This window comes from Hemitrygon akajei, chromosome 14, assembly GCF_048418815.1.
Source record: "Hemitrygon akajei chromosome 14, sHemAka1.3, whole genome shotgun sequence".
Taxonomy (NCBI): Eukaryota; Metazoa; Chordata; class Chondrichthyes; order Myliobatiformes; family Dasyatidae; genus Hemitrygon; species Hemitrygon akajei.
The window spans coordinates 97,412,325-97,427,604 of record NC_133137.1 but is presented as its reverse complement, the minus strand read 5'-3'; the positions used below and the strand labels follow the sequence as shown (position 1 = coordinate 97,427,604).

Below are 15,280 nucleotides of genomic sequence, written 5' to 3'. Positions count from 1 at the left end.
ACAGTCCCCGACATGTACACAGTCCCAAAAATGGAGGACGAGCTGGCCTGCCTGAGTGGTGCGAAGTGGTTCAGTGTGCCGGACTTGAGGAGTAGGTATTATCATACCCCCACGAATAAGGTTGACAAAGAGAAGATGGCATTCATATGTCCACAGGGATTCTGCCAGTTTGAAAGGATTCCCCAGGACATATTGGGAGCAATGGTGACTTTTCAGCGTGTTATAGAGAAAACGGTGGGGATATGAACTTGCTTGAGGTATTGGTGTACCTGGATGATCTCATAGTGTTCATGTCCACATTGCAGGAAAATGAAGCGAGGCTACTGAAGGTGCTGGGCCACCTAAAGGCTGGACAACTTTTCCTGGACAATCCCAGTTCTGCAAGGTGTCTGCCAACTATGTTGGGCAGATAGTCTAAGAGGATGGAGTAGTTATGGATCCATCTAAGGTAGAGGCAGTGACCACATGGCCAATGCTCCAGACTGTGAGTGCTCTGCACTCGTTCTTTGGGTTCTGTGGGTACAATCAGAGGTTTGTGAAGGACTATGCGAAAGTGAGTCACCTTAAATCAGCTTCTGTGCGGTTAGCCTTCCTTGGGGAATAAAAGGAGGAGGACGAAAGGAGAGGATGATAAAGATTATCTTAGTCCTTCGGAGCCTTTTGGAGTGAGATGGGATGCGAGACATGAAGAGGCCTTACAGTTACTGAAGGAGCTGCTGAAGAAAGTGCCTGTGCTGCCTTTTGCAGACCCCCGATTGCCATTTGTACGCCAGCAGAGAGGGCTTAGGGGATGTTCTGAATTAGGATCAGGGCACAGGGTTGAGACCTCTTGCAGTTGTCATCTGGAGTCTGTCACCCTCTGAGTGAAACTACTCCACACACAAATTGGAGTTCCTGTCATTAAAGTGAGCTTTGGTGGATAAGCTAGATTATGATCCATACCGTGTCAAGTTTGAAGTGAGGATGAACAACAGCCCATTAACCTATACCCTGACCTCAGCGAAAATGGATGCCACAGGCCATTGGTGGTTGGTGGCATTGTCTACTTATGATTCCAGTCTGAAGTACCGGCTGGGAAGAGGAACATTGATGCTGATGCTTTGTCCTGAAGGTCTGGACAGGGACAGAGAGTGAGAGAGCATTCCTGCCCCTGGAGTCAAAGCCATGTACCAGAATTCCATCACAGGAAGGCAAAGAAAAGGCAAGGGCAGAATTGAGTGGTAGATCATTTGGGAGCTTCTGATGGAGCCATTCTACAAGCTTACTGCAACCTGATTGCTCTGAAGACAAAACAGTTGCCAGAATTGAGTCAGGGGAAGTGGCAGCCGCTCAGCGAGATGACCCGTGTACAGGCACCATTTGGCCAGCGGTTGTGGAAGGGGACATGGCCCAAGCGGACAAGACAAAACACTGTGTGGAGTCTCTGCTACTGAGAGATTGGCCCAGAGTTGAGTTGAGGAACCAGACTCTGAACTGGGTCATGTCACCTCTCGTCATTCCAGCATTCCCAGATGGTTCTGTCTGAGAAGTATGAAATGATTCTGTTGAAGTCACTGCATGGCAATTCCAGTCATGTAGGAGTTAACAAAACCTAAGGATTGCTCAGAGATCAGTTCTACTGCCCTTGAATGAAGCCAGGAGTCAAAGAATACTGCAAGTTGTGCATTCAGTGCATAGGGAGGAAGATGCTGCCGGTGAGGGTTGCTCCGTCATCCCACTTGCAGAGTGCAGGACCATTGGATCTGGTGTGTATGGAGTTCGTGTCAATAGAACTTGATGCCAACAACATGCCAAATGTCTTTGTTATTACAGATCACTATGCCAGATATGTGCAAGCCTTCCCTACCAAGGATCCACCATGGCCAAAGTGTTATGGGAGAAATATTCCATTTGTGATGGCCTCCCCAGGTGGATACATAGCAATCAGGGATGGGATTTCGAGAGTAGGCTCATATATGAGTTACTAAGCATGCATGGAGTCAAGAAGTCAAGGACCACACCCTATCACCTGCAGGGTGATCCCTAGCCCAAGAGGTTCAATTGGACCTTGCTATACATGGTCAGAACCTTGGAGATCAGTCAAAAGAACAAGTGGAGTCAACACATTGGACATCTGGTCCACTACTACAACAGTACACAGAATGAAGCTACTGGGCATTTGCCATATTGTCTGATGTTAGGTGCGAAGTGAGGTTCCCCATTGTCCTCTGTTTTGGGATCAGCAAGGAAGATCTACCACAGAAGACTTATCTGAAGTATATGTCTGATATGAGAAGGGAACTGCAAAAGGCTTATGAACTAGCTGAGACCTCAGCTACCAAGCAAAATCAAGGAAATAAGAGGAGGTATGATCAAAAGGTTAGGTTTTCCCAACTAATGCCTGGAGACCGAACCCTCATAAGGAATTTGGGGCTACCTGGGAAGTATAAGTTGGCTGACCACTGGGCACCTATGCCCTAAGAGTCAGATGCCAAATGTACCAGTTTTCAGGTGAAACCAGAGGATGGGAATGGGCCTGTCAAGATTCTCCATCTGAACCACCTTCTACCTCTGGGGCAAGAGGTACATGTTGACCCAGAGCCTGACCTGGACTCTACACCAAGTATGAGGACTCTGTGGTGACATGGGGAACCAAAGGTCCAGCAGCAGGAAGGATTAGACTGGACTCTACTCCTGGATGAGATACAACTCGGAGGATGAGGAAATGGGGGTGTGGTATATGCCGCAATGTGCTAACTCCCCAATAATTGATGAAGAGATTCCCAACCCTTCTCACACTGAGGCCGGTGAAACGGGGAGAACTTGGAGTGGACAAACAGGTTTGTGGTTAGAAAATAATGGAGGCTGGACACTAAAGTAACTGAGCATGAAGGCAACCTCAGACAAGTGATTAGGGGACCTGAGAGATTGGGACGCAGGAGTAATGCTCTAAAAGTAATCCGGGAAATTATAGGCTGGTAAATTTGATGTTGGTAGTAGGTAAATTATTGGAAGGAGTACTAAGAGACAGGATCTACAAGTATTTGGATAGGCAGGGGCTTATTAGGGAGCGTCAATATGGCTTTGTGCGTGGTAGGTCATGTTTAACAAATTTATTAGGGTTTTTCGAGGAGGTTACCAGGAAATTGGATGAAGGGGAGGCAGTGGATGTTGTCTATGTGGACTTCAGTAAGACCTTTGATAAGGTCCCGCATACAAGGTTAGTTAGGAAGATTCAGTCACTAGGTATACATGGTGAGGTAGTAAATTGGATTAGACATTGGTTCAATGGGAGAAGTCAGAGAGTGGTAGTGGAGGATTGCTTCTCTGAGTGGAGGCCTGTGACTAGTAGTGTCCCACAGGGATCAGTGCTGGGTCCTTTGTTATTTGTCATCTACATCAATGATCTGGATGATAATTTGGTAAATTGGATCAGCAAATTTGCTGATGATACAAAGATTGGAGGTGTAGTGGATAGTGAGGAAGGTTTTCAAAGCTTGCAGAGGGATTTGGGCCAGCTGGCAAAATGGGCTGAAAAATGGCAAACAGAGTTTAATACAGACAAGTATGAGGTATTGCACTTTGGAAGGACAAACCAAGGTAGAACATACAAGGTAAATGGTACGGCATTGAGGAGTGTAGTAGAACAGAGGGATCTGGGAATACAGATACAAAATTCCCTAAAAGTAGCGTCACAGGTAGATAGGGTCGTAAAGAGAGCTTTTGGTACATTGGCCTTTATAAATCAAAGTATTGAGTATAAGAGTTGGAATGTTATGGCGAGGTTGTATAAGGTATGGTGAGGCCGAATTTGGAGTATTGTGTGCAGTTTTGGTCACCAAATTACAGGAAGGATATTAATAAGGTTGAAAAAGTGCAGAGAAAGTTTACAAGGATGTTGCCGGGACTTGAGAAACTGAGTTACAGAGAAAGGTTGAATAGGTTAGGACTTTATTCCCTGGAGCATAGAAGAATGAGGGGAGATTTGATAGAGTTATATAAAATTATGATGGGTATAGATAGAATGAATGCAAGCAGACTTTTTCCACTGAGGCTAGAAGAGGAAAAAACCAGAGGACATGGGGTAAGGTGAAAGGGGAAATGTTTAAAGGGAATATTAGGGGGACTTATTTACACAGCAAGTGGTGGGAATGTGGAATGAGCTGCCAGATGAAGTGGTAAATTCGGGCTCACTTTTAACATTTAAGAAAAATGTGGACAGGTACATGGATGAGAGGTGTATGGAGGGATCTCCAGGACCAGGTCAGTGGGACTAGGCAGAAAAATGGTTCGACACAGACAAGAAGGACCAAAAGGCCTGTTTCTGTGCTGTAATGTTCTATGGTAATGGACAGGGAGGGTCTCCCCAGGTAGACAGGAAAGAGTCCAGGGAGTTTTGGAAGCTGAAGAAGTAGATGGTGGGGTAAGGAGGTCCCAATGAGTCACTAAGCCACCAGACAGATTGGCCTATGTTGCAACTAGGGAACAGAGTGTGACACCTATCTCCTTGGTGAGCTATGTCACTGCCAGTTACACCTGGGTTGGACTTTGTGCTTTGTATGAAGGGGTGACAAATTATCTCAATGTCATAAGAACATGACTAATTTTGGTGGGGGTCGAGTGTAACAGCCTGAGAAAGGTTTCACTGCTAATGTAATACTCTTTCCGTAGAAGCACTGTTTGGGTTATGGTTAGAGAGATAACAGGTGCTTTGGAGTGTGAGCTGTCTCAATCTCATGGGTTTGGCGGGACCAGAGTGTGTATTCCCTAGACTTACGCAGCCAAGGAAACCATTTGGTTTCACCAGTAATGAATTGTTAAAGGATAAAAATTAAAGCAGAAACATACTGCTCCATCACTGGAACACCTCTGTTTCAGACAAAGTCTGATTAGGATGAGTCAGCACGGCTTCCTTTCGGCAAGTCATGGTTGATGATGAACCAGTGACAAAATCAAAAGATTAAGTTTAAAGATTAGTTTTACTTGTCACATTTGCATCAGAACTTTGAAACATGCAGTGAAATGCATCATCTGCAGTCCAGTGATGTGCCGTGTGCAGCCTGCAAGTGTCACCACACTTCCAGCACCAACATAGCAAACCCACAACCTACCAGCTGGCTGGTCTTTGGAATGTGGGTTGAAGCCGAGCACCCAGAGGAAACCCATGTTCCTTTCAGACAGCGACAGGAATTGAACCCTGATCTTCCAGTTACTGGTGCTGTAGATTGTTACTCTAACCACTACATTACTGTGCCATCCATTGAGACGACCCTACTGGTAGGGTGCAATACATGAACTCACTCAGGGAAGAAGGGAGAGCAAGTAATTGAAGTGGCAATCAGAGAGCACATTGGCTCCTGTGACCATAACTCTATTAGCTTTAATAGGATAGCACAGGTCCACAAGTCAGGGTTGAAAACTGAAGCATGACAATTTTACAGGATTTCAAATGGGTGGAGCCTTTCTGAAGTGAAAGTAAAGACTGTTAAGTGAGAAAGGTATATTTAGAGTCCAGGGGCAACATATTCCTTTCAGGGTGAAATGTACACCTGGCAAGTTTAGAGAACTTTGGCTGAAGAATGATATTGAGGCTCTAGTTAAGAAAAATATTCACCAGATATCATTGGTTGGGCATTCGAGAAACTCTCGATGACTAGAAAAATGAGAAGAAAACACTTAAGATGGAAAACAAGAGGGCAAAGACTGCACATGAGATAGATCTGCAGGTACCTTCAGGAAAAGAACGTAATGGTTCGATAATGTTATTGAGAGTAAGAGACCATAAGACAGGAGCAGAAGTAGACCATTCAGCCCATTTAGTCTGCTTCACCATTACATCATGGATGATCGTGGATCCCACTCAGCCCCATACATCTGCCTTCTCGCCATATCCTTTTGTACCCTGACCAATCAGGAAGCAATCAATTTTTGCCTTAAATATACCCATGGACTTTGCCTCCACTGCAGTCTGTGGCAGAGCATTCAACAGATTCACTACTCTCTGGCTAAAAAAAATCCTCCAAACCTCTGTTCTAACAGGTCACTCCTCAGTTTTGAGGCTGTGCCTTACAGTTCTTGGTACCTCCACCATAGGAATCATCATCTCCTCATCCACCCTATCTAACCCTTTTAACATTCGGTAGGTTTCAATGAGATCCCCACACATTCTTCTAAATTCCACTGAGTACAGCCCCAAAGCTGCCAAATGTTCTTCATATGTTAACCCCTTCATTCCCAGAATAATCATCGTGAACCTCCTCTGGACTCTCTCCAATGATAACACATCCTTTCTGAAATATGGGGCCCAAAATTGTTGACAATACTCCAAGTGTGGTCTGACTAGAGTCATATAAAGGATTAGCATGACCTTCTTGCTTTTATATTCTATTCCCCTTGAAATAAATGACAACATTGCATTTGCCCTCTTTACCACAGACCCAACCTGTAAATTAACCTTTTGGGAGTCTTGCATAAGGACTCCAAATCCTTCTACACCTCTGATGTTTGAACCTTCTCCCCATTTAGATAATAGTCCACACTGTTGTTCCTTTTACCAAAATACATTATCATACATTTCCCAACACTGTATTCCATCTGCCACTTTTTTGTCCATTTTTCAAATTTGACTAAGTCCTGCTGCAATTGCTTTGCTTCCACAGTACTACCCACCCCTCCACCTATCTTTGTATCATCTTCAAACTTTGCCACAAAGCCATTTAATCCATTATCCAAATCAGTGAGAAACAATGTGAAAAGTAATAGCCCCAATACTAACCCCTGAGGAACACCACTAGTCATCGGTAGCCAACCAGAAAAGGTCCCTTTTATTCCCACTCACGGCCTCATACCTATCAGCCATTCCTATATCCATGCCAGTATCTTTCCTGTAACAGCATAGGATTTTATCCTGCTAAGCAGCCTCATGCTTGGCACCTCATCAAATGCCTTCTGATTATCCAAGTAAGTGACATCCATTACCTCTCCTTTGTCTACCCTGCTTGTTACTTCCTCAAACATTTCTTAACAGATTTGTCAGGCAAGATTTCCCTTTTACAGAAATCTTTCTGACTTGGACTTATTGTATCATTAGTCTCCAAATATCCTGAAACTTCATCCTTCATAATAGACTCCAACACTTTCCCAACCACTAACTGGCCTATAATTTCCTTTCTTTTACCTTCCTCCCTTTTTAAAAAGTGGCACATTAGTAATCTTACAGTCCTCCGGGACCATGCCAGAATCAAGTGCTTTTTGAAAGATCATGGCCAATGTGTCCGTTACTCTTCAGCAACCTCTCTCAGGACTCTGGGATGTAGTCCATCTGGCCGAGGTGACTTATCCACCTTAAGACCTTTGGGTTTCCCTAGCACATTTCCGCCGGGCCTGAGTCGATGTAGTAGTAGTTTTCCATTGACACTCACTCCTGCTGCCTGATGCTCATGGACCTCTGGCACCCTGTTTCAGCATACATGACTGAATTGAAGAGATTGTCTGAGCGTTGATACACTGAGATTGATTTGTAGAATCTTAAATGAAATCACTCAACAATGGCTCCTAACTGAAGCACTACTTAAATTTAAGAGTGCAGTTGAAGTTGCTGTACCAATGGAAACAGCAGACAGAGATGTAATTGGGTTGTAGTCAGGAATGAAAGTGCACATGGGCAAAATTGCAATAGCTTAACAGAAACCAGCCTGGCCAAACAAATGTTGTTACCACTATGACAGGGGCTCATATACACCAAACTAATGCAGACTTAAATGCAAAGCTTATATAAGATGCAATAAAGTTATATATTGGCAGACAAAAATAATAGAATGCACAGAGAACAGAAAAGGGTAAAAACGCAAGTTGACATTTCAAAAAGAGCACTAATCTGCATGCTATTGATGAAAAATCTCATAATGAAGAGAATGACACAGGACTAAGTAGCCTTCAGACTAACAATGTGAATACTAATGGACAATCAATATGACTTACACCAGAAGTGAATAACAAATTAATTAAAATGAAACTAGACTTTGGTTCAGCTATTTCAGACATTCCACAAAATGAGTTTTAAAAGCATTTCAAAGATACTAAACTGAAGCCTGCAGGTATCTCACTAAGAATGTATAATAGAGAAAGGATAATTCCTGTGGAGATGACATTTGTAAAAGCAAAATACAACAATTAACAAGCTACCTTGGCTTGAATGTAGTAAAAACAGGAGGACCAGCATTGTGATGATGTGATTGGCTGAAACAACTGCAATTTGATTGGCACTCCATCCACAATTTGCATGTCACATCATCTGGAATGAAGTCACTTGTAAATACATTAAGAAAGGTACAGCAGTGTTCAAGGATGAGTTTGGAACACTCAGAGGTATATCTAAAGTAACATAGTGTTAAATGAAATGTTGCATCCAAGTTTTACCAAGCCTGTCTGCGTCCTTATGCTATCCATGATAAAGAAGTCTGTGAGCTGATCGCGTGGAGAGTGAAAGAATTCTTTGCAAGATTGAGTGCAATACCAGACATCCTAGTAGCCAGGAAAAATGGATATGTCAGGATCTGTGGTGATTCTAAGGTCACCATCAGACCAGTACTGAAAGTAGATGAATGCCCTCCGCCCAAGACAGAGGATATCTTTGCAGACCTTCCTGGAGGAAAACACTTCAACAAAATGGACTTGTCTAAGGCCTACTTGAACATAAAGATGGATTAGGAATGCAAACATAAACATCTACAAAGGGTTTTATTGTTAAATTTAACTTGTTTTTTGAATGAACATCTGTATCTGCACACCGGCAGAAAACAATGGGCCAGTTGCTGCAATGCTGTCCAGGCACTTAATGTTACCTGGATGATGTCATTGTTACTGGTAAGGATGACAAGGAACATTGCTAAAACCTCAAGACGCTGTTAAAAAGATTATAAAATTATAGCTCAGAGTGCAATGCAATAAACATGAACTCTTAAACTTGCTGAGATCATACTATTGATCTGCAGAGATTGCACAATAGTGCTGAGGAAATTCAAGTAGTGGTGGAAGCCCCACGGTCAAAGGATGTGTTACAGTCATAGTCCTTTTAGGATTTATTAACTACTATAACAGGTTCCTGCCAAAACTAGCAACTGTGCTCTGCTCCTTTAAATCATTGCTGCACATCTGGATAAAATGGCAATAGACAAAGCAGAGTGAGATGTCCTTCAAAAAGGTAAAAGAGATGGTGATGTCAGACACTGAACTGATATATTATGATCTATATCATCCTTTGAAGCTTGCCTGTGATGCCTTGCCTTATAGCATAGGTGTAGTTAGGTCACAAGTTACGAGTGATGGAAGTGAATGCTTTTGCATCATGTTCCCTTCCTGCTGCAGAAAAAAACACACTGATTAACAGAGAGACCTTGATCTCGTTTGGGGTGTAAAACACTTTAAGCTGTACTTGTATGGGCAAGAGTTTACCATCATTATTTATCATTTTCAATGCATGGAAGGGTATTCAACCAACAGTAGCAGCACGAATACAGAGATGGAGGACATAATTGCAATATCGATTCGAAAAGGACAGCTAATCATGGATTTGCTGATGGATTGTCTTGTTTACCCTTGGAAAAGGAAATACCAGAACAGTTTACAAAAAAAATACTGTTTTCTTGACATACTCTTCCTAACATAAACCAAAAGCCCCCCTATTACAGCAAAGACAAACCAAAAGGAAACCAGAAACGACCCCACATGATCACTCAGAATGACTTGAATGTGTATCAGAATCTCCAGTACCCCATTTTTACAGCTGTTGAGAGGAATTTCCCTTGACAGAGGTTGCCTTATGTGGGGATTGAGAGTTGTTGTACCATCCAAGCTGAGAGCTAAAGTTTTGGAGGAGCCAGTCATCCAGGTGTGGTTAAAATGAAAGCGTTGGTGCATTGCTTTGTCTGCTGCCGTTGGATAGATCAGCAGATCAAATACCTTGCCATGCACTGTATAGGATGCCAAAATGTCATGAAGATGTCAAAAGCAGGGTATCTCCATCTCAGGGAATGGCCTGCAATACCCTAGCAGAGGATTCATGTGGATTTTCCCTGGCCATTCATGGATACAAACTTTTTTGTAGCAGTGGATGCAGTTACAAAGTGGACAGGAGTGCTCCCAAAAGACTCCACTGCAGTCTTGTACACTGTACAAGACTGTACAGTGAGAAGGCTCTTTGCAAGGTCTGGTGTTCCAGAACACTTAGTCAGTGTTAATGGACCACAGATTGTGGGGGAACAGTTTCAATTCTTCCTAAAAATAAATGGACATATTATATTTGCACCTTAGCACCCAGCTACAAATGGCTTGGTGGAAAGGTTTGCACAGAGTCCAAAGAACACTCTGTGAACAAAGTCAACGGAACACACCACACTGACACTGAGCTAGAAGCTTGCTAATTTCCTCCTTGCATATGGTAATGCAGAACACTCCACAACTAATAACTCACCAGCTATGCTGTTCCTGATTCGCCCCTTGTGTTCACGCTTGGACTTCCTCAAGCCCATTCAGAGGAGTATGCAGGACAAGTGGCTATGGCAAATTGATGACAGAGGTAATTAAAAATAGTGTTTGAAAAGATTAAGGACAGAAGTGGATCACTCTCATACACGGTAGAGATTGCATCTGATATTATCTGAAAATTATACATCGATCAACTGAGGAGAGTTAATTGTTTGAGAAGATAGTTGGCAATCACTGTCAGAACCATTTCCTGCAGTCTGAGTCCACTCCTACAACCAGTACGGAGGAGGTCCCAAATCCTGAGCCTGTCTCACCTGCCAAGCGGAGCCATCCCCTTGTCAGGAAAGACGTTATCCCAAAAGCATAAGAAATCCTGCACAGTGGTTAAATCTTTAGGCCTGAATGGAAATTTAATGCTTACTGTGCTGAGGACGTGTGTCTGTAGTTTTTGTATTACATCGTATACTGTGTTGGGGTGTAATCTCTACTGAGTTGGAGTTTAAAGTTAAGCAGGGAGGAGTGTTCTGCATTTAATATTTCAGTAGTATTTGAGTAATATTGTAAGTATATTGTTTGAGTCAGCATTCTTGCTCTTTAACTAATTCATTATGGGTTATATGTATGAATCCATGAACTGCCTACGTCATTACTCTACCAGGCAATATGTGCGCAGCTTGCTGAAAGTGAACACCAAGTTAGACTCACATTTCAGACTCCAGTGTCTTCCTGTGAATTAGTTCAGTGTTTTGACATTACAAATCATAGCAGCAACATTGTTACACAGAGGTGAGTGAAATGACTGGGGTCCCTGAGGAAGTGTTTGAGACAGATATCATAGTATCATCGAAGAAAATAGTCCATGGATGTATGGAATGGGGCCCAAGCACAGGAAATTGGGATCAGCTGCCTGGGCGCACTGGTCAGGCATGGACTGGTTGGGCGGAAAGGCCTGTATCTGTGCTGTTTGCTCTACGACTCCATGACTTTACCAACAGGAGGGAAAATTCACAGACACTGACGAAAATAAATAAAACATTTACACTAAAGTGAAAATAGAAAATACTGGAAACAATCAGCAGATAAAGCAGCATCTGTGGAGAAGGAACAGAAGTAACATTTCTATCAATGACCTTTCTGTTTCTCTCTTTACACATGCTACCTGACCTATTGAGTATTTGCAGCATCTATCTTAGATTTCCAGAATTTGAAACATATTTATCTTGCGGACTCATGTCAGTTATTTTCTCCTTGTGTCTAGATGACATGGCTTGGAATGATGCGCCCTGTGACAAGAAAAATGGTTTTGTTTGTTCTTACAAACTGTGTTGAATTTAGAAAACTCCAGATCCATCTACTCATCATTTCCAGCGGTGGATTCATTTCCCTGATTTCTTTGTAGCCGCTCTCACTGTCTGTGGTGACTGTACTCATTTAATTTCTCAGCCAATAATAAATATAACTGCATTCTGAGCTGTGTGTGTTGTTGTTGTGCGAGTCCAGTTTCCAGCAGCCTTCCCGTCCCACTGTTACTTCCTCCCCACCTCGACACTCAGAGCTGCACTCAGGAGAAGACTGCAAAATTAACCCTTTCCCTTTGGCTGTACTTGTTGTGTCAGGTCCTGGCCACCACACATGAAAGGTATTCAGCCCTCCAAGACAATCAGTAAACTACATGGCATAACTACTCCTGACACATACTTAGTTTTTTGTGCGAGTTACTCAGGATTTCCAGCATCTGGAGAATCACTTGTATTCATGCTAACATCTGTCTCCCTCAGGTACTCTCACTGAACCAGGACACAGCCACTGGCATTGTGTGTGATGTTCATCTCCTCAGAGTGGGAGCTGAAACAATTCAGTGCAGCGCCCAGTGCACCACCTCTGGTTCTATACAGAGGTGGGGAGTGTGCAGGATGGGAGAATTAAGGGCTGGCACAAGCACAAAGGGCTGACTGGCTTCCCCTGCACTACCTGCTTCTGTGGGGTGAACAGCATATTCAGGGAAGCCCAGTGTGGGGAGGTACTCACTCACCCTACTTTATGTTTGACACACGAGAGCGAGAGACACACCTCCTGGTGTAGTCCTCACTACGCCAGAATGACATGTTCCAGATGAACCACTCCCACCATCGTCTGAACCAAGTTTGTCTGAGAGCCGTCCAGGACTTTGAGAGAAGCATCTCTGGCTCAGAGTTGACTGTAGGTGAATGGTGGGGTACTATTAACCCTAGAAATCGGGTGTTACATAGACCATAGGACATAGGAGCAGAATTAGGCCATTTGGCCCATCAAATCTGATCTGCCATTTCATTATGGCTGATCCACTTCCCTATCAACTCCATTCTCCTTTCTTCTCCCATGACCTTTCACACCCTGCCTAATCAAGAACCTATCAAACTGCATTAAATATACCCAGCGACCAGGGCTTCACAGCCACCTATGACAATAAATTCCATAGGTTCCCCACCACTGGCTTAAGAAATACTTTTTCATCTCCATTCTAAATGGACATCTTTCTATTCTGAGGTTGTGCCATCTGGTCCTGGAATCCCCACCGTAAGAAACATCCTCTCCACATCCTCTCTATCTAGAGCTTTCAATATTTGATAGGTTTCAATGAGACCTCTCCCTTTTTCTTCTAAATTCCAATGAGAAAAGGCCCAGAGTCATCAATCCCTCCTCTTATGATTAGCCTTTCATTCCTGGATCTAGACAGGTGGTGACTACAGTTTGATCCACTGGGTTTGATACCAACTCTTCAGCTGTTCTTATGGAACACAGTTAACTGCCAGTCTCTCTAAATCCATACCCCCACTACAATAAAACCCTCACCAACTTACCTCCTTGATCACCCTGCACAAGTGCCCAACATGTAGACCTCAATGACTCTCTCTTCCTTCATTTTCAACTGGTCTTCATGCACTGAGTCCCCTTTATTGCCAATGAATTCAAGAAGGTAAAGTCAGATAAAATGAAGCTGCAGAGACATTGGTAAGTTTAATGTTGCTGATGAGGAAAAAGAAATCACTTTGCTTGCTCATAGAAGTTAAATAAAAAATCACCTTACATAATTTTAAATATCAATTGCATTCTGTGCTCAGACTGAGATTAAATAAAGTTTCAACAGTTCAAAGTTCAAAGTAATTTTATTGTCAAAGTACATGTGCGGTATGTCACCATACAAAATAAACTGAGGTTCATTTTCTCTTGTGGACATATTCAATAAATCTGTAATAGAATAATAATCATAATAGTATCAATGAAATACTGCACCAACTTGGACATTCAACCAGTAAGTAAAATCCAACAAACTGCAAATACAAAGAGAAGGAAACAATAATAATAATAAATAATTTACTAAGCAACAAATATTGAAAACTTAAGATGAAGGGTCTTAAGATGAACAGGTTTCTCCGGTCCTGTTCACCCTGTACACATCAGACTTCCAATATAACTCGGAGTCCTGCCATGTGCAGAAGTTCGCTGATGACACGGCCATAGTGGGGTGTGTCAGGAATGGACAGGAGGAGGAGTATAGGAAACTGATACAGGACTTTGTGATATGGTGCAACTCAAACTACCTGCGTCTCAATATCACCAAGACCAAGGAGATGGTGGTGGACTTTAGGAGATCTAGGCCTCATATGGAGCCAGTGATCATTAATGGAGAATGTGTGGAGCAGGTTAAGACCTACAAGTATCTGGGAGTACAGTTAGACGAGAAGCTAGACTGGACTGCCAACACAGATGCCTTGTGCAGGAAGGCACAGAGTCGACTGTACTTCCTTAGAAGGTTGGCGTCATTCAATGTCTGTAGTGAGATGCTGAAGATGTTCTATAGGTCAGTTGTGGAGAGCGCCCTCTTCTTTGTGGTGGCGTGTTGGGGAGGAAGCATTAAGAAGAGGGACGCCTCATGTCTTAATAAGCTGGTAAGGAAGGCGGGCTCTGTCGTGGGCAAAGTACTGGAGAGTTTAACATCGGTAGCTGAGCGAAGGGCGCTGAGTAGGCTACGGTCAATTATGGAAAACTCTGAACATCCTCTACATAGCACCATCCAGAGACAGAGAAGCAGTTTCAGCGACAGGTTACTATCGATGCAATGCTTCACAGACAGGATGAAGAGGTCAATACTCCCCAATGCCATTAGGCTTTACAATTCTACCGCCAGGACTTAAGAACTTTTTAAAAGCTATTATTAATGCTTTTTGAGATAGTGATTTAGATGCATATCATATTTTTTACTGAGTTAAGTATTGTATGTAATTAGTTTTGCTACAACAAGTGTATGGGACATTGGAAAAAAAAGTTGAATTTCCCCATGGGGATGAATAAAGTATCTATCTATCTATCTATCTATCTATCTATCTATCTTGAAAGTGAGTCCATTGGTTGTGGGAACACTTTAATGATTGGGCAAGTGAAGTTGAGTGAAGTTATCCCTTTTGGTTCAAGAACCTGATGCATGAGGGGTAGAAACTGTTCCTGAAACAGGTGGTATGAGTCCTATGGCTCCTTTATATTCTTCCTGATGGTAGCAGCAAGAAAAGAGCATGTCCTGGGTGGTGGGGTCCCTGATGGGAAAGGGGAGAAAAGAAAAGCTGTAGTGATAAGGTATTCAATAGTGGAACAGACCGGAAATTCTGTGGCCAGTGGTCATGGTCCACATTTGTAGCAATGGCATAGGCAGCAATGGTGATAAGGTCCTGTAAAGTGAGTTCAGAAATTCAGGTGCTAAGGACAGGACCTTGGGGATGTTGATCTCAGGATTGCTGCCTGTGCCATGTACAAGTGAGAGTAGAAGTAGAAGTAATACAGC

The 15,280-nt window shown here is 43.0% G+C and overlaps 1 protein-coding gene across 3 annotated transcripts in view; it reads left to right on the top strand.

Annotated features, from left to right (window-relative positions):
* LOC140739031 (C-type lectin BpLec-like) overlaps window positions 1-11,934 on the top strand; it is a 111,304-nt gene extending 99,370 nt beyond the window's left edge. For all 3 annotated transcript variants that reach the window (XM_073067005.1, XM_073067002.1, XM_073067003.1), the window contains one exon: window positions 11,723-11,934. In XM_073067005.1, coding sequence (XP_072923106.1) covers window positions 11,723-11,793 — 71 coding nt within the window. In that variant the 3' untranslated portion in view covers window positions 11,794-11,934. The remainder of the gene's footprint in view (window positions 1-11,722) is intronic.
* The last annotated feature ends 3,346 nt before the right edge of the window (window positions 11,935-15,280 follow it).